Below are 27,174 nucleotides of genomic sequence, written 5' to 3'. Positions count from 1 at the left end.
GTTTTGACTGTTGGGCATTTGTATACTGTACTGTATGTACTGGTGCTATACTGTATGAACAGGTACAGATACTGGTCTTAGAACAGGCGCAGTACACGGCACACGACTGGGGCAGAATGCACTGGCTGATGTACACTGTCACGATGGGGCAGAATGTACACTTGGCGTAAAAGGTAATATTGCACAGGATTGCACAGTATCAAAAGCTTTGGAGGATATATAGCCAAATAGCTTTGTATGTAGTCAACAGTCTGACACACTATCAGTTGACCTGGTGTACAGTCAGTGAAGTATCAGCAGTGTTGCAGCAAAAAGAGTCTTTATACTGGTGCAGATAAGCGCAGTACCTGAATAGTTGCCAGGGTCAGTCACAGAGATTGGGTTAGTGAAGTACTTCCTATCTGCAGCACATACACAGGGAGCTGATTACACACAGGTAGCTTGACAAAAACCTGGGTCCCGCTAACCCCAGCCCGTGAGAGAGAAAAACCCTCCCCTTTGCAATGCTAATGGGCTCTCAGAGAGAACGGGAAAAAACGGCCATTAAAATGGCGCCCGTAGAAAAAGCGGGAAAATCGAACAAGAATGACGTTTATTTTGCCCAGCAACAACTGTTAAAAAACGTAATGAGCAATGGCGGGCAGAAAATAATGGCATCTGAAATTTTAACTGTAAAATTAGAGAGAGCCGCCACGGTAGAATACGGCCGCAGGACTGAACAACTTAATCGCGGCTGGTGGAAATATGCTAGAAAAAACTCCGTAAAGGAGGCAGTACAGCCTGTAAACTCCCGTAGCCGAAGAAAATCGACCAACAGGCAAAGCGCAGCCGCGGGCTGAGAGGACTGTCTAGGGCAGAAACAAAGTGCCGCGGACAAGGAGCAAGGCAGCCCAAGCAAGAGGAGCCGCCAAAAGGGGAAGGCAAAGAGCCGCAGACACAGGCTCCAGACGGGGAACTAAAGCGCCGCCCGTAAAAATCAAAGACGAAGGGAGCTGCAGCCTCAGGCTCCCGATCGTCAGGGCACAAAGGGAGGATCGGTAGAGAAAAAGGGGGTCGGAGGCTGCAGCCGCAGCTCCTGGCCAAGCCGCGTCCGCCGCTGAGGCGAGAGACCGCACACACACACCCAGCAAGGAGGAGAAATTAACAAGGAAATTGACACACAAGCAAAAAGAACGCGGCATCCCAAGCCAGCAGCAACCACACACACCCGCACTCTCGACACAAGTAAGGTGGGGTAAAGCGCCGCCCGTAAAAATCAAAGACGAAGGGAGCCGCAGCCTCAGGCTCCCGATCGTCAGGGCACAAAGGGAGGATCGGTAGAGAAAAAGGGGGTCGGAGGCTGCAGCCGCAGCTCCTGGCCAAGCCGCGTCTCCCGCTGAGGCGAGAGACCGCACACACACACCCAGCAAGGAGGAGAAATTAACAAGGAAATTGACACACAAGCAAAAAGAATGCGGCACCCCAAGCCAGTAGCAACCACACACACCCGCACTCTCGACACAAGTAAGGTGGGGTAATAAGGATGGTAGACAACACCCGGCGTATAAGACGACCCCCGACTTTGGAGAAGATTTTCCGGGGTTAAAAAGTCGTCTTATACGCCGGAATATACGGTAAGTCATTTGATTCAAGGAACCAATTCTATTTCACTGATGCTTGAAATTTGACAGTTTGAGTCTCGGGGGAGGAGAAGGTGGATCTTGCTTATTTTATTCTTTTCAGAACTGCCCAATATATCAGAGTATCATTTCTGGAAGTAAACTTGCAAAATCCATACTATTGTCTGCAGCTCCAACCTTTTTAAAATGAAATATTGCATTATCACTGCAAAGCCCCTCCAGTGCCCTGTGCAAGTGAGGCAGCATTTCCAGAGTTGTCTGTGATCACACCCTTTTGATAAGCCTGTAATCATGTTCTCCCATACAGCTGTATGTAGTTGGTTGCAGACCCTTGGCAAATAATTCATATGTGGATTTTGAAAAGTTAGTTTCTTGAAGATTTCTTCAGTGGAGTACAGCCATCTTTGGTAGATTTGTCTTGTGAAATATTTGGGAGAGAAGAAACTGTCCTTTCTGTGTTCTTTCTGAAGAAGTAAATCCCCTGCTACTTAAGCTAGCCTCTCAGGAATTGAGCCCCTAGCATTCAGAGTCACACCTACCCCATATATATACTTCTCACCATGTTCCATTCATATTATTCATTTACACAACAGCCGTCTGAGCTATCCTAACTGCTTTATGACATCTAAAACTTTACACAACCATCTCACCGTTCCCATTCTTTCTCACTTTATTTCAAGATACTCATTTTCTGTTACAGATAGAATATTACCTTCTTTTTGCAATGCTCGAGATGGCTTAACATTTAATAATCATAAAACAATATTTGATTTGTTTTTAGTCCAGTTTCAACTTTTGCCTGTTGAGTGATGCTGGAAAAAGAAGGCCTGAAACTTAAGTCAGTGCCCAGGTTCCAGAAAGGAGGCAGACAAGTTGGCAATGCAGAGAACTTTACCCAGCAGTTGAACCTTTCTCCTCTGCTCTCTTATGTAGCCCCATGTACTGTTGCCAACCCCTGAGTCAGTTCTTGTGTTTTCTAAAATGTCACAGTGGGTTTTTTTTTTGTAAGTATCCTGGCAGGTTCTTGCAACTTATTTTGTCTTTTTTCTTGGCGAAGTATGGAAAAATGTCAATGGATTTAGAACTAAAAGTTTCTATGTGTGTGGAAAAGGAGGAGCAGTGTCCCTTTGCACAGTTTCTTTTGCAGGCACTGCATTTTCAAACATCTTTCCAAAACCTTGAGGTTATGAAACTTGTTTTCCTTTAAACAAAAGTTGAAACTTTTTATTGCTTTATCGACCTATACAGTTAATACACTCTTATTATTCACTCTACATTTATACATCATGGTCTGAAGGCACATAAGGCCAGCTCCCTGCTGAAGCTAAGCAGGGTCAGGTCTGGTCAGTGCCTGGGTGGGAGACCGCTTGGGAACCATATGTAAGCTGCCTTGGGTTTCAGTCATGAAAAGAAAGGTGGGGTATAAATGTAATAAATAATAAATAAATAAATAATCATCAATACCGATTACTATTACAAAATCATTCATACCCTTTTTAAAAAAACTCCGTCCATTTATTTACCAGAAGCTATCTTAACACAATATTAAAGAAATCTGTTAATTGAATTTCAACCTTCAGCCCTCTGATTTCTTCCTTGCCTAAAATTTAAATAATACATCAGCTTCAACCTTTTCAATAAATTCCCAACATTTAATCTCCCACTCCACTATACTAGGGACTTTTAGCTACTTCCATTTCGGGACAATCAAACTTTTTCATGGATGATGCCAAATGAAAAATGACTTCCACAGCTTGTTTACTGATTTAGCAGTGGCTCATATGGAAAGCTGAAACTCAGGAGTCCATATTACATGCTAGATAGAAACTTGTAGAATACAATAGCCCTAGAAAATACTGACCTTTAAGTCAACATTTATATAATCTGAATAACTTTTATTTTTTTTCTTGTAGAAATGGGAACAAATTGAAAGCAATGCCAAACTGAGGCATGTGGGCAGTAACCTGTGTTTAGACAGCCGAAATGCCAAAAATGGTGGTCTGACGGTTGAAGTTTGCAATCCTTCGCTATCTCAGCAGTGGAAGTTCACACTTAATCTACAACAGTAGTAGGGCTTGCACAGAAGTACTGTCCCATTTCCTAAACCTTGGGCAACATTTTGATCGCATTACTGATACTTTATATACCTCAGTATTTCATCTTTGTCTGAAAGTAGGTGACAACAACTAAAGTGAAGAAAATGGAAGCAAGTGAACTGGGGACCCTGCCGTTGTCTGATCGAATATAGCTGCTGCACAGCTCACTCCCTTCTAACGTAAAGGCTTGCCAGTTCCTTTCCAGCATCAAGCTATTACTTACACAGCAGATGAATACCATCTCTATGAACAACAGATGTACAGTAGAAAACTCCTTTTGGTAGGGAGGGAATAGTTGGGAATGAAGTAAATTGCTTGGAGAAGATCATTGGCAATCTCCATTTTACATAGAAATCAGTGTTTGTGGTTTCCAAAAATCAAAGCATCATTTTGAAGGTTTAGCCATGTGTACTTGGTATATTTCACCATGGACTTTTCTATGACAAGACTCTAAATATAAACATTATATATGTTTATATATATAAATATATATATAAAATATATATTGTCAAAATTTTCAACTTTCTATCGGTTTTTCATCATCCTGTAATTTATCAACAAAGCAATTTAACGCTTTACTGGGAAATGGACTGGACAGTTGGTGGAAGAACAAAACTTTGCGAAGATGCAGGTTTGTGCTGCTGAGTTGTGTTCATGCAAACACTGGATGTTTCTGCTTTGTAAAGTGTGCCCTCTTTTTTGCACTTCTTCCTCCTGGGAAATGTCGGACCTCTGTAGAGGAGGGTGATGAAATGGCAGAAAGGAGCTCGCACGCTTCATCTCACCAGCGTTATCACCTCCAGTTGGGGAATTCATGCCATGTGCTCTGGATATCTGTAACCTTGGTATTTGTGTTGGGCAATTTTAGACTACCTTGTCTTAAAAATAGTTTGGCCTTTTTAAAATAATGCAGCTGTGAGGGTTTAGTCTTTAGGTTGTATTCTTATCAATTCTGTTTTCTTTTTCTCCTCTTAAAAAGTTGTCTGACAGATAACACAAGATCACAATAGCCTTCTTATGGAAGCATGAGCAGCTACCTAATAAATATCAGCACTGAAGCTGTTACGCATTAGCTCTTGGGGTATCATGGTTTGGGTTTTCTCTTTTCTGTCCTTTTTTAAAAAAACTGGTGTTTCAAACAGGGCTGTAGGAAAATATTCTGAGTACGTTAGAAGCAGCCATTTAAATCTGACTGCTATTTTTATATCAAAATAATGTCAGAGATGACTCTTGACATCTTTGCCTGGGTGTTTTTTTTTGGTGCGTCGACTTATTAAAATACAGCTTATGTAAGATTTAAAAAGTAAAGTGAAAGCAGCATTCATAAGCTGCGATTACAAAGGCAAATTATTATACAATCATGTCTTGACAGTGTTCTCTTCTAGCTATTATAAGTTTGAAAGTATTCCATAAACTGCATCTTCCCTTATAGCTACAGTATTTGCTGCAAAATGTAGACATCTTTCCATTCATATAAAGGCTTTGGTTTTGCAGTAGTTAAATAGGCCAATGAACATTTGGATTTATATGGCACATTTGTGATCTCTGCAGGTACTATTTGGGATGTCCTGTGAAGGCTATATGGTTTAAACCTACAGTGCTTTTTCCTTGGATGGGGATTTGTGCATATAATCCTCTTCCAGCCCAAATTTCTCTCCTCCCTACTAAAACTTCCCATGTACAGCCTATTTACATAGGAACTTGGCAGCAGAAATAGAGAAACATTGGGTTTGTATGTTCCAAGATTTGTTTTCAGCAACCCAAGGCTTAAGATGAAGAAAATTGGTAAAGATGAAGATAGCGATACTAAAACACTTTAATATTTGGGAATATGCATTCAACTATACAGCCAACTGGTTATAATCCAGTGCTTCTTGGGAAAGAACTTGTGGGGGTCGGGGTAAGCAAGTTAAAATTTAACCTTTTTTTCTTGTAATTCAGAAGCTAGCAGGCAACCCAAATGCTGTTTTGTGGAGTTGTGGGAGAGTGCTGTCTTTACTGTTACCAAATCAGATTTGATAGTAAGATTTCTTGATGTCTCCCCAATCAAGAAATGCTTATGTCAGCTATGTATTGTAAAATGGAATACAAATTCTAGAGATCCTGTACAGACAGTATCTCCATATTGAGACTGTAAATTGTGGGTGATGGAGGGGAACAGGAATATGGTAATGTGATGTTAGCTATGTTTACATGACACAGTGTGCCAAAGTTATTTACTGTGACTTCATCCTTTTTAAGGTCTATGGATTTCAGGTGCTATGCACCAAGGACTGCTATTGCACAGATCCTCTGTCAGTGGGTGTACTAAGGAGCACTGTACAGATCCTTTGAAATTGAGGGTGTGCAGTTGCAAGCAGTGATAGAAATAGCCAAACCCTCCCCCACCCACCACTCACCCCAGCTTCTTTTATAATAAATTACTAGGAAACTTGGAAACAAATTGCAATGTCATCTCTGTCTAACCTTACCTTAGCTTCTTCAAAGCAAAAATTATGGTGGTACATGTGAATTTCATTTTGCAAATTAGGTATAGTTTGGGAACTGTCATTTCAGTTGGATCTTTAAAATCTGCTGTACAGCGCTTGTACTTTGTTCATTTTATAGATGGAAACCATCCTTGAAAAAAACTGTTTGTTTAACTTAAGAAAATAAATACTTTATAGATAAGATAGCAAGGTTTGCTGTTGTTACGTTTGTGTATACACCATACAGCCAGGATCTGGTCAGAGTACATGAACTTCAGCTAAGACCTCTTTATCTTGGCTAGCCAGTTTTCTTACAGTGACCTGCTTTGCACATTACTTTAAGCCATAGATTAAATTAAACTATAGTTTAAAATGAATATGTGTGGCACTCCTTTCTTCCTTCCCCAAATGGAGGAAACCAAGAGGCTGGCTTGCCTTTACATTTGAACCAGTACTTGTGGTTTATTTCTCTCATAACAAACCATGATGATAAAGTTTGTGTTTTGTTGTGTAAGTAATGAACCACAAGCACAGTTTTGCATATGACAGAAAGCCAGCTCCTTGTTTGTTTCTCTGGTTTGTTTGTTCTATGCAAAGGAAGAAGGCACAAGGGAGGACTATTGTGGGAACCTTTGCACCAGTATGCTGCTCATTCACATTCAACCATCGTTTTATTTAAAAGAATAGCTTAATACAATTTGCGAAGCAGGCCTACATTTCTGTAAACTAATTTTACAGGTCCAAAGAACTACTTGAGTGCACCCAACCAGTTGGCTATTCCTAATTTCATTTTTACTTTGAACAACAGACCTTCACGCTATATCAGAAACTGCTTTTCAAACTCCTTTTCCAAAGACTTTGTCATTGGGGACAGGGGGTGATGTTTGAAGAAAAAACTACCCACAACAGGGCCAGTTCTAAAGGGTGGCCAGGTTGGGCACTGGCCCAAGGGCCCCAGAACTACAGGAGCCCCTGAGGGGCCCTCTGCTCCCCTTCCGCGATCTGCGACCCCCAACACCCCCCACTTACCTGTCAGCTGGCTTTTTAGCATTGCCCTTAATGAAGATGGCAGCCGCAGCTTCCCTAAGGTACTGAAGCCGCTGCCGCCATCTTAGTTGATGGCAGAGATGTGCGTGCGTAGCACGCACGTGTGCCATCAACAAAGATGGCGGCGGAGGCTTCGTTCCCCTTAGGGAAACTGCAGCCGCCATCTTCATTAAGGGCAATGGTAAAGGCTAGACATGTAGGGGGGCCGCGGGCATGCACTGATGCCCAAGGGCCCCCGCATGCCTGGAGCCGGCCCTGACCCACAATAATTTCAACCATGGAAGCTTGGAATTGATTAGTTCATCGTGCTTTGGATCCCACTTCAAGTATGTTTTTAGTTGTTGAAGATAGAAGGCTTCTTCAATGGCCACTAGAAGATATTGTTGAATCTGTAATTTCTTGCCGTTCTTAGCGATATAGTACTACTATCTATAATAACAATTAATCACAACTTTGAATCAGATTTGATGCTGTATAAGTGCTTGTGTGAATTTGCCTTTCTTTTTTCAGGACAACCTAGGTTCCAGAAACTTAACTTCCACATCAAGCCCCAGCAAATAAACTATTTATATTATTAAAAGCCTATATAATGTTAGAAACGCTGTTGCAACTCCCTGGAGGTGGGATGGACAATTAAAATCAATATCTAGCTAAGTGAGGGGATTGCTAAGCAATAGTAGGTGTGCCAGATAGAAGATTGTCAGTATTATTATCTATTCCTTTTTTACGCCTATTCACACCTCCCTACTTGTGAAACTGTGCCACATTCATGCTGTTGATTATCATTGTCTGCTGTGAAAACCCATAATCTCCCCCTGTCTCATGCAGGGACTTAAATACCAGAAAGAGAGGGTTGTATTCAAGGGTGTCCTTGCACAAGTGGAATGGACCACTGTCTTCTCCCCCTTGCACACCCTAAATCTGCTCTGGGGATCCTCTAATGTTAGGTACAATCCAGAGAGTACACTCTCCGCCTGTAAAAGTTGCAGGGTTGCATAGTGGAGGGACTTTTATGCCATGTTTGTAGCATCACATATGGAACTAAATTAGAAATTGCAATCATGCCTTTCATTTTAACTTTATATGAGGATTAATTTACTGGAGTACAAGGTGAGGGAATTGAGAATGATAGAAACCTTGATCTGCAAACATGACATAAAGGACACACAATTTTCTCTCAATTATAGAGAGTTCCTAAAGCATTTAAAAAAAACCCTCTTTGGTTGAATCCTACATCATCAAATAGCTACGAAAAACAGGAGGCAATAATACTTATAAATGAAACTACATTGGTATTCTCTAAGTTTTCTGTATTTCAAAATGTTTTATATCTCTTGCTCAGCAAGGAGCAGAATAGACTCAAATATTTAATTCAGCCTATCACTAAAGATGAAAATCCTTTTTAGCACCACCACCCCCTTGTGTGTCTTGATACATAACAGAATTCTTATCTTAGGTCTTAAATTTCTGCAGCTTTTGGCTGTTTGAAGTCCAAGCATGGACCAAGAGTTGATGCCACCCTTTTTTGAAGTTGAACCACTAAGCTAACATTGCACACAAAAACACTATTTGAACCATACCATAGCTCTTTCTGTATTCCTAAAGCAGGACTCAAAAGGATTTCCATTTACTATGCTGCAGTTAGCACTGCCAAATAAAATTGTTAGTATCAAGTGAAAGAAAGAAGCAGGTAGGCCTTTTCAAAAACCCAGAGCTCACTAAGGATCAGTCCAGGAACCTGGTCTTGGTATTAAATTTCAACTATGTGCAGAAAAGCGTGGCTTTTGCTAAGAAATAAGAACTAGCCTTTCGAGTCTGAGATTGGGGAAAACAGCTCTGAGAGTGTTAAACCTGAATATCGCCTTAACTTAGCATAGTAGTATGCTGAAGTTACGAGATGGTAAGTCTTGAATGCAATGGGGGGAGAAACATATTGTGAAACTATCATGGGTGGGGTGCATTGTTTTTGATGCCCGCACCTTGGCTTTGAGGTGGCCAAGGTGTGTTTTGGAATGTCCTGGCTTGCTTTCTACAAATGGTCTGAACTCCATAGCCTTTCTCGGTGACCATGTTTCAGTTAAAGCCCAGGGGAAGACACAGGAGGCATGGAAACCAGGGAGGCTGCTGTGTTGGAGAAAACTTTACTGGAAATGGGGGGGGGGGAATCACCCTTGGCCACTGTGACGTCCTTCCCTGGTTCTCCCTGTCAGGTTCCCACCTGCTTGTGGCTACAGCCTTTCACTAGCCACCACCAGGGATACCACCAGTCCGGACCGTCCTTTATATGGTTTCTCACTCCGCTCTAGCACAGATCTCACTAGATCCCCCTGCTAGGCAGCACCACCAGTCACGTCCTATAACTAATACTTCCAGAGACTTTGAGTCTCTCTCTAGCTGGTTACTTTTGTGACTGCGTGCTTATGCTGTTCCCAACCCCCTTGTATCTTTATAGATAACGCATACAACTCTGGGTTGCTCTGGATACTTGAATTGTTATTAATCCTCCCTTCACCGCTGCCACCATTAGATACTGTTTCTGTTCAGCCTTGGTAATTACCTTGCCCTCCCTTCTGGTATGTATATCCCCCAGCCAAGGATCAGGCCTTTGGTAAACCAAATAAGTATTTATTAAATATCAGAAATAACAAGATTAGTTTTAGAATGTTTCACAAGCGTATGGTTTCATCTATTCCTGTTTTGTACTTGACTTATTATTAATCAGAACTCTAACTCCCTCTTTCTCCACACTCCTGACCTCCACCCTCAAACACCTCTTTCTCCACACTCCCAACATCCACCCTCAAACACCTCTTTCTCCACACTCCCAACATCCACCCTCAAACACCTTCTTCTCCACCCTACTAACATCCACCACCAAACACCTTCTTCTCCACCCTACTAACATCCACCCAGATTCAACTGTCATTCTTCCATTTATACTCCCAGCCATTCAAACGCTCAGCCAATCATCCAGCGTTCTACTGCTCATGTACTCCCCCCTCCTCTTTCACTCCACTTACCATATGTCTTCTATATAAACAGCACTTACCATATTTACACTATAAGCAGGAACATCACAGCCACCTTACAGTGATAAGGTTAATTCAAAACCCTGCACCTATCACAGTTCTAAAGATTTTGTAATGGGACAAAAATATAAACCTCTTTTTCGAAACTGGATGACAGATTTTGGCACAGCACTACTCTGCAGGGATGGGAAACCTTTGTCCCCAGATGCTGTGCTATAGCTCCCACTATTCTTTTTTGGGGGGGCACAGGTTCCCCATCCCTGATTTAGTAAGGAAATCCTGTTCCTGCACATAAGTACTGCTGAAATTAAGGTTTTTCATCCCTAATGTTACAACATGCAACTTAACAGATGTAAGGTCATAATTACGATTGCCATCGGAGGGGGGGGAGAGAGTAATTGAATTAGAGAGGACAATAGATGGTACCCAGTAGTGGCTTCTGTGTGCTTAATGTGGGGAACCCATTTTTTTGCAATTGCCCCTGTATTATGTAAGCAGAAGTGCTTTCCGCTAGCACAAAGCCACCTTTGGATACAATCCAATCTGTTTGCAATAATTGTAAATAATGCTCGCCTAACTGGTTGAGTATGTGTGATGCCTTGAAAATTAGCTTTCTTCCAATTAAAACTCAAATGCTGAACTCTCAAATCTAATGTTATTACTATTGACTGTGCCAGTGATAGGGACACATAATACGTTCAGCTATGTGTTCAGATATTTTTAACTGGATAGCATGAACCAGAAATTTGCCTTCCCAGCATAGCAGTGCAAGCAACCAGTTCCTAGTTTCAAATGCATTTGATCTTGTGGGTTGCAAGTGGCATCTATATACTTAACTTTATAAGAGTTTTTTAAAAAATTGAAATAAACATGCAAACCCAGCATGTAATGAATATCCTAGTTCAGGTAAGATGGAACTTTGTTCTTGACTTGTATCTGTTGAAGCAATATTCTGGACATTTTGAAAAAAGCGAATTGAAAAATCTAATCAAAATTTGACACTCAAGTGTGGGTATAAATTTGAAATTTGAGTGCTTCCATCTTCTTGGAAATCATGTTCCATAGGTATCAAATGCTATAAGCTGACAGCTTTCAAATCCTGTCAGTTTTTCTCTCAAACAACTGTATGTCAATTATTACATACTGTCAAAATACTAAACACCATCAGCTATTAAATCCTGCCTAGTAACAAGATGCATGTTGGCTGTTTATCCATGTTGTCAAATTCGTGCTTCTCTGAGGCTGGTCCTTAGTGGTTGATGGGGTTCTTCATATCAGGGATGGAGAACCTGGGCCCTCCAGATGTGTTTGCACTGCAGCTCCCCTGAGCCCCATCCAGCATAGCCATTGGTCAGAGATACTCGGAGCTGATGTCCAACAACAGTTGCAGCGTCACAGGTTTGTCATCCCTGCTTTAGATGTTTAATTACAGATGGTCCAGCTCATGCCCCCAGACCCGTCCCCCAGCAAAAATGAGACAAGAGAAGAAATGTAATCTATATTTGACTGTATTTCAAAGTTGTTGATTGTAAACAAACTTTGTTGGGAAGGGGAATCACATGACAAGATATCAGAGTGATACTATAAATCCATTCAGTTGTTTTGTTGTTACCACACTTCACAATTTGGAACTCAGAATTTAGCTTATGGTGTAGAAAACTTGTAAAAATTTTATTGCAAGCGTGCCTTTGTGTAGAGCAAAAACCATAATCACAAAAGTTAGGTCCTTACTTGAACGAAAGAGCCAGGAATACAGCTAGGAACCTTACACATCTGTAAGGTTCCCACACATGCATTTCCTGAACAAACACATATATATAAAATTGATCTTAAAAGTTTCAGCCCAAATGGTAAACAAAACAGCACCACATATTTAAATCTATCATTGACATTATTGAACATAACTTCTTGTTTTAACACATTTTTGGGAAGAAAATGGAAGCTTGCAACTGAACTGCAACCTTTTTTTGTGTTGAGTACAGCCTGATAAAACAAGTGTAGTTAAATGCACTTTTCACAACAACAGCACTACAGGTGTTTTGTACAGTCATTTCATTTGATGGAATGTAAGTTGCAGAGATGAAATAATAGTAAAAAATTGTAGCTCATAGGGCTTCTTTTCAGAATATGGAGTTATCTGCTCTATGCTGCCTTTGTCTGACATCAAATCCTGAGATCTTCCTTTAGTGTTTACGAGTGGTGATGTGGCAGTCATAACATTCTAGCATACATGGATGGAGCGGACTAAATGGGTAATTACAAAGGCTGGTTGTATCAAAGACCTCTTGTACTGGTAGCTTTTTAAAAAGATGTCTCAATAACCAGGAAACAAGGGATTCCTAAACAAGAACAGCTAGAATTTCAAGCTCCTTTCATACTGGAGGTGGGGGGAAATTATTCAAACGAAACCTATCCTTTTAGATTTTGCAGCAGTTCTAGTTTTTTGTTTTTGTTTTTTGAGACCATCTCAGCTGTCATACTATAATTGCTAACTCAGTTTAGCTTGGCCAACAAAGTATTTTTCTTCTCTCAGTTTCACATTTGCTTTCCAGTTTACAGATTTCATAAATAAACCTCTCCGTGCTGGATTAAAAATTGGCTAGACAGTCAGAGTACATGAAACACAAGTCACGCTGTAAAGTTTATAGTGGCAACTTTCTGAATTGAATATCCAGTTATTTCTATCTCCTTCCATTCCCACACCAATTGCATAAATAGCATCATTCCATGTTTGTGGTGAAGTGTGAAGTCTTTGTTAATTGTACACTTTGATACAGATTAATTTGTAAACATTGCTAAAAAAATTATTCTGAGAACACGAGGCCTGATTTAGGCAACTCCTGGAATGATTGGCATCTATCCTGTGTCTCCTGGTTTCTTCTTTTTGGGGTTCTCCATAAACGGCACTAAATGCTCTGATTAGAGGTGAGAAAGACAGGCTCGCTAGTAATTCCCCCATCTGATGATAGATGCATAAGTGTGCTCTCTTCTCCTTCGCATCCAAGCTGTGGCATGGCCCTTTCCTTGCTCTGAGAGATGGGAGAAAAGCATTTTGCGCTGCTTCTCAATTTTTGCAATTCCCAGCCTGCTCAGAAGAAAGAGGAGTTTGCTATATTTTAGCATCTATGCCTAGTAATATAGGCTTGCTAAGTTCTCCAAATCAGATAGCAGTCTTCATCTCGCCCAACATCCTGCCCCAATAAGTCATTAGCAGATTATCAAGAAATTGGACTAGCCTCCTTTTCAAATTAGGTTAATCCATTCCAATATACATACACACATGATGGTCAATATCCATGTTTGCAGTAACGGGTGAATAGCTGAGGAGAGTGACATTTTTTACACACCACTTATATCTAATACAGTTCAACTTAATAGTGATACGCAGATATAGCGATGTCCAATGTGTCTCAGAAGAGCAGCTGATGCCATGTGCAACTTTAAAAAAAGCATACCAAGATCTCATTAAGCACAATAAGAGTTACAAAAAAATTCAGCATGCCATAAAAAGCGTGGTGGTGTGATACCTCTGATATCTTTGCCATGGACCCATATAACCACATTAGATTGCCCTAGTGGGGGCCCACTGTCACAGTGATTGCCATGAATATACCCTGTCTTGATTTGGATGAAATTTACATTCATGCCCACATAACTAAACGCCGAAATTCAATGTTCAAAACTAATTCGTGTTTTCCTACTTGCACTGGTATAACATGAGTTGGTACATCCCACCGAAAGCACTTATGGGAATGTGCAAATAGTTGGGAAAAGGCTGTAAGTCTCAAAGCTGAAAATTTGTTTTAAGACCCAGCAATGGTATGAAAAGCAAGACTCTGGCACATACGTGTTAACTAGGAATCTTAGTACAGAATGTGTAAAAAAATGAAATTAAAATATTTAATAAGAAAATTAAATTGCTTGAAATCAACAAGTTTGGGTGCATTTGAACTGGATGCTACACTTTTAAACTAAGTAAATTCCCTTCAAAGGCAGGCTTATACCAATTTGATAAGCGTGGGGGGCTGTCATAGCTTCCACAGCACATTTTGTGCATTTTCCTCATGCTTTTGCAGAGAACTGGTATTGTTTTCTTGTTTGGGAGAAGCTGTCATTGCCACAGGATGACATTTGTAGCTAACTGGTGGTGAGTTTTGATGCTCAAGACATATCATGCATGCTCTGGTAAGCTCATATCTCCTAGTCATTAACTTCTGGTTCCTAAAGACAGCAAACAGTTTTACTATGGATTATTAGACTTGTGGCAAAAAATGATGTACCACAACATCATATGGTGACTTTACCAGAGTATGAGAAGACAGAATTAAAGAAAGACGAAAGGAGTCTTTCAAATCTAGACCTACCAATAGTTTGTTATAATTCAGTAAGGTGTTACTTCTAATATCTCTCATATGCACCTTGCTGAACAGCAATATTCGGGCTCACAACTGAAAGGTTTCTGCTTACTGAGTGTGTTTAGCTGCTGTTAAGCCACATATCTTCCTCTGGTAGTGGTTGAAGCCTAAGGACAGGTCCATTTGGGTTTCTCCATTTCTTATTTTTCCCATCTTAAATTCAGTTCAGCTCATTTCTGCATCAGTTTGCAAACCTTTTTTTAAAGGTCGTCATGAAAATTAGTCAGCGCTTTAGTGTGCATCTTAACATACACATTTTTGAAGACAATAAGGGATGCTAAAAAAGAATTTGAGGAGCACATTGCTAAGAACATAAAAACCAACAACAAAAAATTCTATAAATACATTCAAAGCAGGAGACCATCTAGGGAGACGATTGGACCCTTGGATGATAAGGGAGTCAAAGGTGTACTAAAGAATGATAAGGAGATTGCAGAGAAGCTAAATGAATTCTTTGCATCTGTCTTCACAGTGGAAGATATAGGGCAGATCCCTGAACCTGAACTAACATTTGCAGGAAGGGTTTCTGAGGAACTGAGACAAATAGTGGTAACGAGAGAGGAAGTTCTAAGCTTAATGGACAATATAAAAATTGACAAATCACCGGGCCCAGATGGCATCCACCCGAGAGTTCTCAAAGAACTCAAAGGTGAAATTGCTGATCTGCTAACTAAAATATGTAACTTGTCCCTCGGGTCCTCCTCCGTGCCTGAGGACTGGAAAGTGGCAAATGTAACGCCAATCTTCAAAAAGGGATCCAGAGGGGATCCCAGAAATTACAGGCCAGTTAGCTTAACTTCTGTCCCTGGAAAACTGGTAGAAAGTATTATTAAAGCTAGATTAACTAAGCACATAGAAGAACAAGCCTTGCTGAAGCAGAGCCAGCATGGCTTCTGCAAGGGAAAGTCCTGTCTCAGTAACCTATTAGAATTCTTTGAGAGTGTCAACAAGCATATAGATAGAGGTGATCCAGTGGACATAGTGTACTTAGACTTTCAAAAAGCGTTTGACAAGGTACCTCACCAAAGGCTTCTGAGGAAGCTTAGCAGTCATGGAATAAGAGGAGAGGTCCTCTTGTGGATAAGGAATTGGTTAAGAAGCAGAAAGCAGAGAGTAGGAATAAACGGACAGTTCTCCCAATGGAGGGCTGTAGAAAGTGGAGTCCCTCAAGGATCGGTATTGGGACCTGTACTTTTCAACTTGTTCATTAATGACCTAGAATTAGGAGTGAGCAGTGAAGTGGCCAAGTTTGCTGATGACACTAAATTGTTCAGGGTTGTTAAAACAAAATGGGATTGAGAAGAGCTCCAAAAAGACCTCTCCAAACTGAGTGAATGGGCGGAAAAATGGCAAATGCAATTCAATATAAACAAGTGTAAAATTATGCATATTGGAGCAAAAAATCTTAATTTCACATATACGCGCATGGGGTCTGAACTGGCGGTGACCGACCAGGAGAGAGACCTCGGGGTTGTAGTGGACAGCACGATGAAAATGTCGACCCAGTGTGCGGCAGCTGTGAAAAAGGCAAATTCCATGCTAGCGATAATTAGGAAAGGTACTGAAAATAAAACAGCCGATATCATAATGCCGTTGTATAAATCTATGGTGCAGCCGCATTTGGAATACTGTGTAGAGTTCTGGTTGCCTCATCTCAAAAAGGATATTATAGAGTTGGAAAAGGTTCAGAAGAGGGCAACCAGAATGATCAAGGGGATGGAGCGACTCCCTTACGAGGAAAGGTTGCAGCATTTGGGGCTTTTTAGTTTAGAGAAAAGGCGGGTCAGAGGAGACATGATAGAAGCGTATAAAATTATGCATGGCATTGAGAAAGTGGATAGAGAAAAGTTCTCCCTCTCTCATAATACTAGAACTCGTGAACATTCAAAGAAGCTGAATGTTGGAAGATTCAGGACAGACAAAAGGAAGTACTTCTTTACTCAGCGCATAGTTAAACTATGGAATTTGCTCCCACAAGATGCAGTAATGGCCACCAGCTTGGATGGCTTTAAAAGAAGATTAGACAAATTCATGGAGGACAGGGCTATCAATGGCTACTAGCTGTGATGGCTGTGCTCTGCCACCCTAGTCAGAGGCAGCATGCTTCTGAAAACCAGTTGCTGGAAGCCTCAGGAGGGGAGAGTGTTCTTGCACTCGGGTCCTGCTTGCGGGCTTCCCCCAGGCACCTGGTTGGCCACTGTGAGAACAGGATGCTGGACTAGATGGGCCACTGGCCTGATCCAGCAGGCTCTTCTTATGTTCTTATGTTCTTGTATGCAATCTTGCCTAACACACATTTTTGCAAGCATCATCCCCATCTATAACACATTTTTGTATGTTGTTTTTACGAATATATGCATTCTGTCCTATTGCAGTGGGCAACACTGAGAATCTCTACCACAGCCATTTATGATGAGCCTTAATTTAAGGACTCTGTAGAACTGCAACCTATAGAGCATGGACCATTTTGAAAATAGTGTTGCAGAACCACTTCAGACTCACTGTATTTGTGAAATGTTATGGGAATCGCACAATTTTATAAGCTCATGAGAAGTTAATATGAATTTCAACATGTAATGGGCATCTAGCTGCACAACAGGCAGCCTTTCATGTTACCAGGCTTCAAGTAGGAAATGCTCACAAAAACCCCTCCATCTCATATATTGGTAGTAAGAGGCAGTAGAGAAGTAGTGCAATCTTCTGAATGATAAATATGTATGCCATTATGACAAGAGGTGCTGTGGTCTTTGGCATGGCATGTGATTTCCAATGCAAAATGAATTGTCAAGCAGTCAGCAATGCCACCAGATCCCATCAGAGGACTGATGGAAACAACTACTAGTAAGCTGCATTTTGGGCACTGGGGCAATGTCACGTACAATGTCATCCTTTCCCAACCTTTGGGTTCCCAGATGTTGCTGGACTACAACTCCCATCAGTCCCAGCCAGCATGACCAATGGTCACGAATTATGGAAACAATAGTCCCACAACATCCCCAAAGGTTGGGAAAGGCTGCAATAAAGCCGCCCCAATATTCAAGTGTGGATTCATGATTGGCTAACCCAAGCAATACTTTTCTTATACAGTTCTTGTTTAACTTTTTTTGCTCTATATAATAGGAAAGTCTATTTTCTTTTCATATGTATTGCAGCAAGAAGTTCATTAGTGCATTTTTAAAAACACTTTCTTGATCTCTATGGATGGAAGGTATTATCAGAATACAAAATGCTGAAATGGTGCTGCCTAATCCTGAATCATTGCTGAAATCAGCACCAGCGCTGGCAGTCGGTAGCTGAAGAAGCACAAGAATAAGCTAGGAAAGGTCTCATTAGCTGACAGGTCAGACAAGATTCTACTAAGCAATTGTTAAGCGAACAAAGCCTTCTGCAATATGGAAGCATCAATCAAAGGTGCTAAAGCGTCTGCTTTTTGAGTCACTGCCTTTTTGCAGAATGCTGGAAAGGTCTAATGTCATAAATTAAACATACAAGAAAGTAAAACCACAATATCCCCAAATAAATTATTAAGTGACGCAAGAGAACTGCATGTAGAACAAGGATTTGTTTTTTTAAAAAAATAGTGACTAGAAGGGATGGCTAAGCAGAGTGAAAAGGGAAGGCAGATTTCTGTTTTAACTCACCCCCTTTAATTATCAAACACGTAAATAGGGGACAGAGAAAGGAACGGGAGTCAGTATCCCTGTGAGCATTCATAATCGTTTTCAAAAATTGAGCAGACGGCTGTGCAAAACTCATTTTGCACTACTACTTACCTTTAGTGAGCAGAAAAATGTTATATCATCTGTAATAAACAATTGTATAAAGACAACTTAACGGTGCATTGCAGCACAATACATGGGAGGGTAATTTATTGTGCCTGGAGTGTGGCTTATATATTACATTGCCTTGACAACCGTTTCATGTTGCATAGCAGAGCGGCAACAACCAAAGCCCTGATCTAATGCTAGTTCTCCTGCACATCATGTTGTGTGTAACAACTGGTGGCTCTGGACTGGGGAAGGGGGGTTGCACATCTGGAGATAAAGATGCATCTAGCCATATCAGTGGGATATGAATACACATCACAACGGATGGAAATATGTCCATCTGTATCAGTTATATATATGCAGTAGGTTGCTTCCATGCATGCATGTCCCTTTCTGGATTTGGGCAACAGATTGCTCAGCAGATGAAAACCAGTCACCTAAATAAGACTGCCTTTTTGCTCTCCTCCTTCTTTTTGGTGAACTTCACTTTTCATGGCACTCAATATGAGATAAGCTTGTTGTTACCTCCACTTCTGCCTCCCTTTGTTGAATAGCTCCCAGATATGACAATGGCAAAGATGCTTGCTGACTGGGGACGTTTACTAATGTAGTAGATCAACATAGTTAACTGTTATATCCAGAGAAAACTGCAAGTAGATAACAGCCAAATCTTGTGCATGTTTACTCTGAAGTAAGTGCCACAGCTCAGTGAAACCTTGTCCCAGGTAAGTATGCCTATGCTAAACTCCTATGGAACAACAAAAAAAGAGGGCAACCTTACAGTCCAACATCTGTATGAAATGCTGTTCAGTTGGGAAAGGCAGGTGTTGCCAAAGTATGAATTCACAACTATACAGACATTAGTAGATACTAACCTGCCTTATTTCAGTTGATCACCTTTCAGGTTGGTACTTCTAAGTACCTTGTAAGACTCCAGTGGGTGGGAAAATGGGGAGAACCGGTAATTGCCCTAGCATCAGATACCGCTGAGATGCAGAGCCTCATTCACTGAGAAATTCACTGAGGATGCTGAAAAAACAGCAAGCACAACCTACCTACAAGGCTATTTTCTGAAGGGAAAATTATCTGCAGGTGTATGCTATCTGATCTTAAAGTGTTAAGAGACAGCAAGAACAACACCCTGTCAGCATTCTCTTTCTTTGAAGGAGAGGGGAAAGAATGCTCCATAGCCCAGGATCACTTTTCCCTTTGGAAAGAGTTGTAAGCCAGCTCGGCAATCCTTGATCTATGATCATGGTCTCTACAGGATGCGTTTTGGATAAAATAAGATACCTTTTCCTGGCTGTCAGTTGACCCTTAGCCAGGTGACCCTTCGCATCAGTGAGTGTGAAAAAAATCAGGTAATGGTCAGATTTCAATAGTCAAGAAATCAGAAGAAGGCTAGGACTGGGGAGGGCAGCTATGAGAGAACTAGAAAAGGTCCTCAAATGCAAAGATGTATCACTGAACACTAAAGTCAGGATCATTCAGACCATGGTATTCCCAATCCTTATATATGGATGTGAAAGTTGGACAGTGAAAAAAGCTGATAAGAGAAAAATCAACTCATTTGAAATGTGGTGTTGGGGAGAGCTTTGTGGATATAGTGGACTGTGAAAAAGAAGAATAATTGGGTGTTAGAAACCAAAACTATCACTAGAAGCTAAAATGATGAAACTGAGGTTATCATACTTTGGACACATTATGAGAAGACATGATTCACTACAAAAGACAATAATGTTGGGGAAAACGGAAGGGAGTAGAAAAAGAGGAAGACCAAATGAGTTGGGTTGATTCCATAAAGGAAGCCATAGACCTGAACTTACAAGATCTGAACAGGGTGGTTCATGACAGATGCTATTGGAAGTCGCTGATTCATAGGGTCGCCATAAGTCGTGATCGACTTGAAGGCACATAACAACAATGGTCAGAAAGGCCACAACAATACTTTCCCAGAGATCTGGTTCTGCAGACCATTGCATGGAAGATGTTTGCACTGAGAATGTGCTCTGAGATAGGGTGACCATGTTGGCAGGGGCTGATGGTAGTTGTACTTCAACAAGATCTGGTTGGCCATAGAGTCCCCATTCCTGTTTTCTATCTTTGTGTGATGCCTCACTCTATAAGTGGGCATCACTTCCAGCACATTCGAAATGAGCCACAGCCAATTTGCGTATTTTTTGTTATGCACAAATTCTTCATGCCAGGATATGGCTGGTGACCATGTGACATTCTGCAGCATTGTGCTATTTTGAATGTGAAATGGAAGTTCTCAGGGTGCCTTGTTGATGGCTAATAAAGCATTCAGTTGTGAAATGGACTAGTAATTAGAAAGGATTGTCTCAATTGCTCCTGTTTCACTGGTGCAGACTTCCACTTATCCAATGGAACTTTCCCCTCCTCTCCCCTGCAGCCTCCCCCCCCCCAGGTGCTTGGGGAGATGTTAGGAAGGGGAAGTCCCATTGTACGAGCCCAACTCTGTGTGTGCCAGTTGGATGCAACCCAATATTTTATATCATAGGGCTTATCCACATGGGAGCATTACTTCATACTAAAGACACTGTTTTTACCTCTATTTTCTATTTGCACCATCCACAGTAAGGGCTCAATACCTTCTGCAAACACGGTGTTTTCTAGTCACACTGAGGGGAAGGAACAATCACTCCGTTTCCTAATGGCCACGCCCTCTAATTTAACATTTCCACTCTCTCTGGTTAATTGGCAATTGAGCATGCTCAGTTTGGTCTACCAGTTAGTTTCAATCTAAAACAACAACAACCCGGAAGTGTGATTATTTGTATTTTCACTGGAACAATACAGCTGAAATACAAATTTTTCTTTGAGCAGCATTATGCTTTTGTGCACAAGTTAGGGGAAAAGAAAAATAAGGCACAGTTTGCAGCAACATAAAAAAAGCTTGCAGAATGGGAGAGCGCAGTTGTTTGTCAGCCCACAGGAAATGAAATGAACGAAGGGAGGAGGAGGGAGTGGGCGTGGAGAGGGAAACAATTGACACACCCGCCTAAAAGCATCGGAGCACAGCATCTGCAAGCACTAGAGATATGGAGTGGAGACATTTTTTCCTTCCCTTTTCAGATTATCAGAAGATTGGGTGAGTATGGATGTACATGGGGAAACTGTGTGATCGCTTTCGTTTGCCAGTAACGTCGGGTGAACCATGCAAATTAAAAGGGGATGTGAGTGGCACCAAACACACATGAAACCACCGTGTAGATAAGCTCTAAGAGGTCCATGTTACTGTAAACTGTTTCCTATAGCAAAGCAGCAGGCTGGCCTGAAATAATGGGGGTCTTAATGAAGAAAACATTGGGGGGGAACAGCTGGGGAAGCTGGCTTCAGCTCACTAAACCTTATACTGCAATAAACTGGATTGTCTTTACAATGACACCAGATTACTACCTTTTCTTACAACAACAGACTTACAGGCTTCTCTCTTGGAGTTTGCCACTGTGAAAGAGAGCTGGCAACTGGACAAGGAGGAATGAAAAACAACTTTCGACAGCAGTGTTCACCACCAGTGTTGCATCTGCTATTCAAACGTGGTGGTGATGTGCATGTAGTCCAGGTCAATCCTTAGATATAGATCTATTTTAATATTTCTCAGCATATCTAAAAATGACACGTCTTTGGGCAAGTTCTTTTTGGGGAGTAAATATAAATGATATGTTTCCAAATAAAATGTGCCTGAATGGGCAGTTTCATAAATGGCCTGTCAAACGTTCAATTCTATTCCAGTGAACTTTCTTTAAACTTCTCTACATGCTCTGGTTTTAGGAGACATCGACATTTGCCTGGCCCTGTCAATATCCATTCATGGGTCAGGATCAAACTATAAGGGATTACATTTTTTTCTAGTGGGATGTCAACCACTTGTCAACAAACATGTTTTGTAAAAGAGACTGTTTCCATTTTTGTTTTGTGTTTTAAAGATCAGTTCAAATGTACAATTAAGAGACAGAAATATTTCTTATTTCCTCATGTGATAAGAGGCAATGGTCCCTGATAGTAGTTTTACAGATTCAGCTGCTAGCTGCAGTGATCTTGGGGGGAGAGAATAACATAGGTGCCCCAAGCTGTTGTTTAATGATGTGGTGCAGATAAAAATAATAGTACATTCAATTTGTGATTTTGTCCATGGTTAATGCAGGAATGGGGAAACTGTGGCCCTCCAGATGCCATTGTGCTAGAGTTCCCATCATCCCTGCCTGTTTGCCATGCTGACAGTCCAAAAACACAGACAGCCCAAGTCCCCCATCCCTGCCTTGATGAAAACATTTTATCATGGAATCTTGCATCTTTTGGCCAACATTGCCATAAATTCAAAATGGTCTCCTTACTCACATACAACACATTTTTTCATGTTGCCCTTGTGATGTTGATGGGTGTCAGCTTGGGTTTAGTGGGGTGTTGTTGTTGTTTTTTAAAAAAACACCTTAATACGTTATTTGGATTGATGTGTAGTTTTGTAAATGCATAACTATTATGGGAAGTCTCCACTTTGAAGAAGTCCTATAGAAAGCCCTGAGCATGCTAATACACAAGCAACTCCCCCCCCCCATTGTTTTGTTGGTGGACTATTCTTTTCTGCCAAGTTTGTGCAAATCTTAACTAAAAATGTACACTAAAACAGTATTGACAGGGGGGGGGAGCGTGGAAAGGAAAGGGGGAATGCACATTACATTATGGTCCAAATCCAAACATGCTCTCACACAACAATGCATTATGTGTCATTAGTAGTATATGCATGGACAACTCAGACATGGGGCGTAGATATATATTTGCATCTGCACTGACAGAGGAAGCAAGAGAAAGCCCCACTGTCCTCTGCACTGTGTCTATCTTGTAGAGTCACCATATGGCATTCTGCAGTGTATGCAGAGAACTAGCCTCCGGGTGGTATTCAATGCTAGTCCTACTCAAAGTAGATTCATTGACATTAATAGTTATGACTAACTTAGGGTCATTAATTTCAATGGGTCCACGAGTAGGGGTTGAATACAACCCACTGGCTCTATTTATTTTTTTTGCTTGTGCTGTGTAGGTTTGCACACAACACCCCTACTATACTTGTAGGGTGATCCCTGGATTGAGCCCTGATTGTATATGCAACATTCAGAAGACACTGAAGTGAAGGAGGTTAGATGATATTTTGTATTAGTGCGCTTTGATGCTGGGGAAAATCCTGTGGTTATAATCAAACCAAATCTCTCACACTTATGTTATGGCATCACTGACATTAGCCTCAAACCTCACGTTGACTTCAAGGCAAAATTACTTTACTTTTGAGTGGTGAACCCTCCAATTTCTGGCTATAAAAATTGTTTTTATTTCTCCCTAAATTATATTTACTCCTACAATCCAAAAGCATTGCAAGAAAATAAAATCTTTATCTGTCCACTAAGCCTCTGTTGTCATTGCCTAAGCTTGCAAAATAGATTTATACATTTTTCAGTATCTCTCTTAGTGACCTCTTCATGACCCCTCCCCAGGCACTGAGCATTGTCTTTACACTGTGTTTGAATCACACAAAAAATAAATGTGGTTTATCGTAATGCGCGGTTTGAACAGTTGAGCCACTTTAGTTTGGGAGAGGACAGGGAAAGGGGCTCATGTGATAACACCCTGTTTGACAAATAGTATTAAGAAATAGCTGCTGACTTAAATTTGCTTCTGATGCGTAAGTGCCCATGGCAACATTCACATGTGCAGCTCTCTTTAGGCCCCTATGAATACCAATGGGCTGTCATCAAAACTCCCCACCATGTTAATGGCTTCCCTTGGTCACTTTGTCACATAGGGTAACAGCATGGTTGGTGTGATTGCAAGTTCCTCACTTTGGCATTCCAGAGTTGTAGTCCTCCTCATCTTGGCTTCTTTGCTCCTGACCTAAACAATGGAATGACCCATCAATGACAAGGTGACGTATCCTCCAATCCCAGCAGCTCTTTCACAAGTCTCTCACCAAACTGCACTCGGCTGTACTTTTTCATGTGATAGGTGTCTGACATTTTGTACAGGATGTAGGCATTGTTTATGGCAATGCTGATGGCAAACCAGAACACTTGCTGCCAGGTCTTGTTTGGTTTATGGGAGATGAAATACCTAGAAAGTACAAAAAAACAGAAGGGGAGGAAATCCAACAGTCATTAAAATGTTTCTAAGATGAGATGGTTTGTGCCCTAAATACTACAGAATCCAGATTCAAGTCAGAATGTTCTGACTGTCTACATCATACATTAAGAAAACTGGCAAAGAATGACATGCAGTGGTATACACCTTTTTTTAAAAAAATTCTTGCTAATTTCATTGCAAGCATTTAGAGCTGGCAAACTGGGAGAGAGGTCCTGCTGTTCAAGAGCAGTACTTTGAATAAGTGGAGACTGGTGGCTCTGATGTCAGTGGGGCAGTGAATCTGCTCTGGGTTTTAGTCCAAACTTTCAAGGAACTGTCCAGGGTGCTGAATCTGACTAAAAATAGGCCCAGCACCTTGGACAGCTCCTTGAAAGTTCAAACTAAAACCCAGAGTGGATTCACTACTCCACCGACATCAGAGCCACCAGTCTCCACTGCTTTGAATTATGCATCTATGAAAGCCAGGGCAAACCTGTCACATTTGCATTGCTTATAAAACATCAATGGCAAAAACATTTAAGTGCCAACCTGGGAGATTATTTAAATGTCCCAAAGAAAGGCAATGCAATTAAGCAACGCCAGCTTGTTACCTTAATTTTGTGCTGCAACTTGGGGGAGTAAAATAAATCAATATCCTGTCAAATATTAAAATATGATATTTTCTTTTAAATTATGGAATGTGGAAACAATGACATCTCTCTATGAGAGCCATGACATCTTTCTCTCTCAGTACAAACAGTTTGTCAATCCCCTTTCAACAAGCTCCATGTGGAATTTGGTCATGTGAAGGGGCTACCAGTTCTGAAACTGCAGCTCGACTAAGTCAGCCATGCCTCAAAAGGTAATCTAAAAGCAATAGCTTCCTATGTCATGTCTGGCTAGGGACCCTTTCATGGTCAACTGAAGAAATCTTGAGTGAAATAAATGGAGATGTTGTATGCTGGTTGCCCGGTTGATGTTGTGAGCTGCTCTGATCTGCTGGGGAGAGAGCCATTTTAAATAATGAATGAATAACTGAACGAATCAGAAGGTTTAAATGATTTCTGTTGCAGATGTTGCTCAAAGGCAAAGTGTATGTGTGTGTGCATGCATGTGCAATCTCCCCACTGGAAATTTGATTCTTTCCAGTTTTAATTGAGTGAGATGGAGGAAACAGACTCTCCACCTGTTGTGTAAGACCATCTCCCTCCTCACCATCAAATAAAAGCTGTTATGTTTATTTAAAATGACTAAGTATCAGTAGCACCTGCTGCATTGGACCCAAGCCCTGCTCTCTTTTTATTCAATTTAAAGGATGACCCATACACTGTTCTACTATTTGCTTCCTAATTTGTGCAGATCCACTACTAGCTTTTAAGTCTGAGTGCAATGGAGTACCATTAACTGTTTTAAAGGGCTGCTTATACTCTTGTTCTTCCACTGAGAACCTAAGGTGTTTTAATAATAATAAAAATGCTTCTGGGAAATGCTTTAGAAACATAAACAAGTCCACAGATTTAGTCTTCAATTGCATGATATGGGACCTCCATTTGCTGGGGAAAGCCTTCACCAAGCTGCTTATAATGGGCCTGAAACAGAAATCTGTGAAGGCTTTGATCTGATGCCTTTACAATACCTTTAGATTTACTTCTGCTGAAGTGGCCCATTTATAAGAAGTATATGATCTCGCTTTGGATGATAACCTATCCCTATTTCTAAGAGGCCATTTAGGGCATGTTGATGATTAGTGCAAATAAAACGGCAAACTCCGCACAAGAGAACTTACTCACTTTTCTACTGCTTGCATATTCCAGAACAGTGTTTTGGTGTGAAGAATGCACCTCCTGAGTTGGGCAAATCAAGTGGCCACAGTATAAATTTTTTGGTGTTCAGTTCCTAAGAGATTTGTATAACGTCTCTCAAAGAAGTGGCCTAAAGAAAGGATACCCAAACTTGTTTTTGCCAAATCCTTTCCTTTTCCTGCAGAGGCCAAATGCCAACCCTCCTGCCCCACTTCCCAGCCTACAATCCTATTCTGCCTACAGAATTTCTGGTTCCGGCGGTTGCCTTTCATTGCCATGATGTCACTATTTGTGTCCTTTTTTCAGCTAAGTTCTACAAAGCAAAAAGCTCTTTTGTTTTTTGTGTGACAAATAAATCAAGGCAGAAATTCTGCCAAAAAAGGCTGGGGAGACACTTTCCTTTCTCTTTACTCCATAATACGGGAAGCTTCTGTATTTGGAAACTGATCACCATGACATTTTGTTTGATTCAAGATAGCCTCTGAGTACAAAGGCTGTACTCAACTGTCCCAAATACATCAAGGAACTAATTCAACTATCTGAAAAGCAGACACTGTGTTGCTCTTTGGGGAATATATCACTTTAGAATGCAGGTGAAGAAATCACATTTTTAAAATTTGAAAACATAACGTACAATACTAAATAAAATAACGAAAGCACAAACTTGATACATTTTTGTATACCCTCAACCACAAAGATATCATTTGTAGGAGAAAAAAGTTAAATATAATTAACAGTCTATCTCTTTGTTACAAAAGTATATTAAAAGCATTGTGAACATCTTGTGTTTAGTGTCATC

The 27,174-nt window shown here is 40.9% G+C and overlaps 2 protein-coding genes across 3 annotated transcripts in view; one reads left to right on the top strand and one right to left on the bottom strand.

Moving 5' to 3' along the window:
* Window positions 1–6,389, top strand: part of GALNT2 (polypeptide N-acetylgalactosaminyltransferase 2) — an 81,350-nt gene extending 74,961 nt beyond the window's left edge. Inside the window, exon 16 of the mRNA XM_061624475.1 lies at window positions 3,533–6,389. Coding sequence (XP_061480459.1) covers window positions 3,533–3,688 — 156 coding nt within the window. The 3' untranslated portion in view covers window positions 3,689–6,389. The remainder of the gene's footprint in view (window positions 1–3,532) is intronic.
* Window positions 6,390–11,793: 5,404 nt separating this feature from the next.
* PGBD5 (piggyBac transposable element derived 5) overlaps window positions 11,794–27,174 on the bottom strand; it is a 123,247-nt gene continuing 107,866 nt past the window's right edge. Inside the window, exons 7-8 of one of the 2 annotated variants that reach the window (XR_009762328.1) lie at window positions 19,317–24,564; window positions 11,794–13,697 (exon numbers count right to left, since the gene is read on the bottom strand). Coding sequence is in view for 1 of the 2 variants with exons in the window: in XM_061624474.1 (XP_061480458.1) it covers window positions 24,369–24,564 (196 nt within the window). In the remaining variant the exon portion in view is untranslated. Of the gene's footprint in view, window positions 13,698–16,853; window positions 24,565–27,174 lie in introns of those variants that run through there. The other variant, XM_061624474.1, reaches the window with a different exon arrangement.

Source organism: Rhineura floridana, chromosome 4, assembly GCF_030035675.1.
Source record: "Rhineura floridana isolate rRhiFlo1 chromosome 4, rRhiFlo1.hap2, whole genome shotgun sequence".
NCBI classification, from domain to species: domain Eukaryota; kingdom Metazoa; phylum Chordata; class Lepidosauria; order Squamata; family Rhineuridae; genus Rhineura; species Rhineura floridana.
Note: the sequence above shows the minus strand (reverse complement) of the source record. Positions and strands in the feature narration are given on the sequence as shown.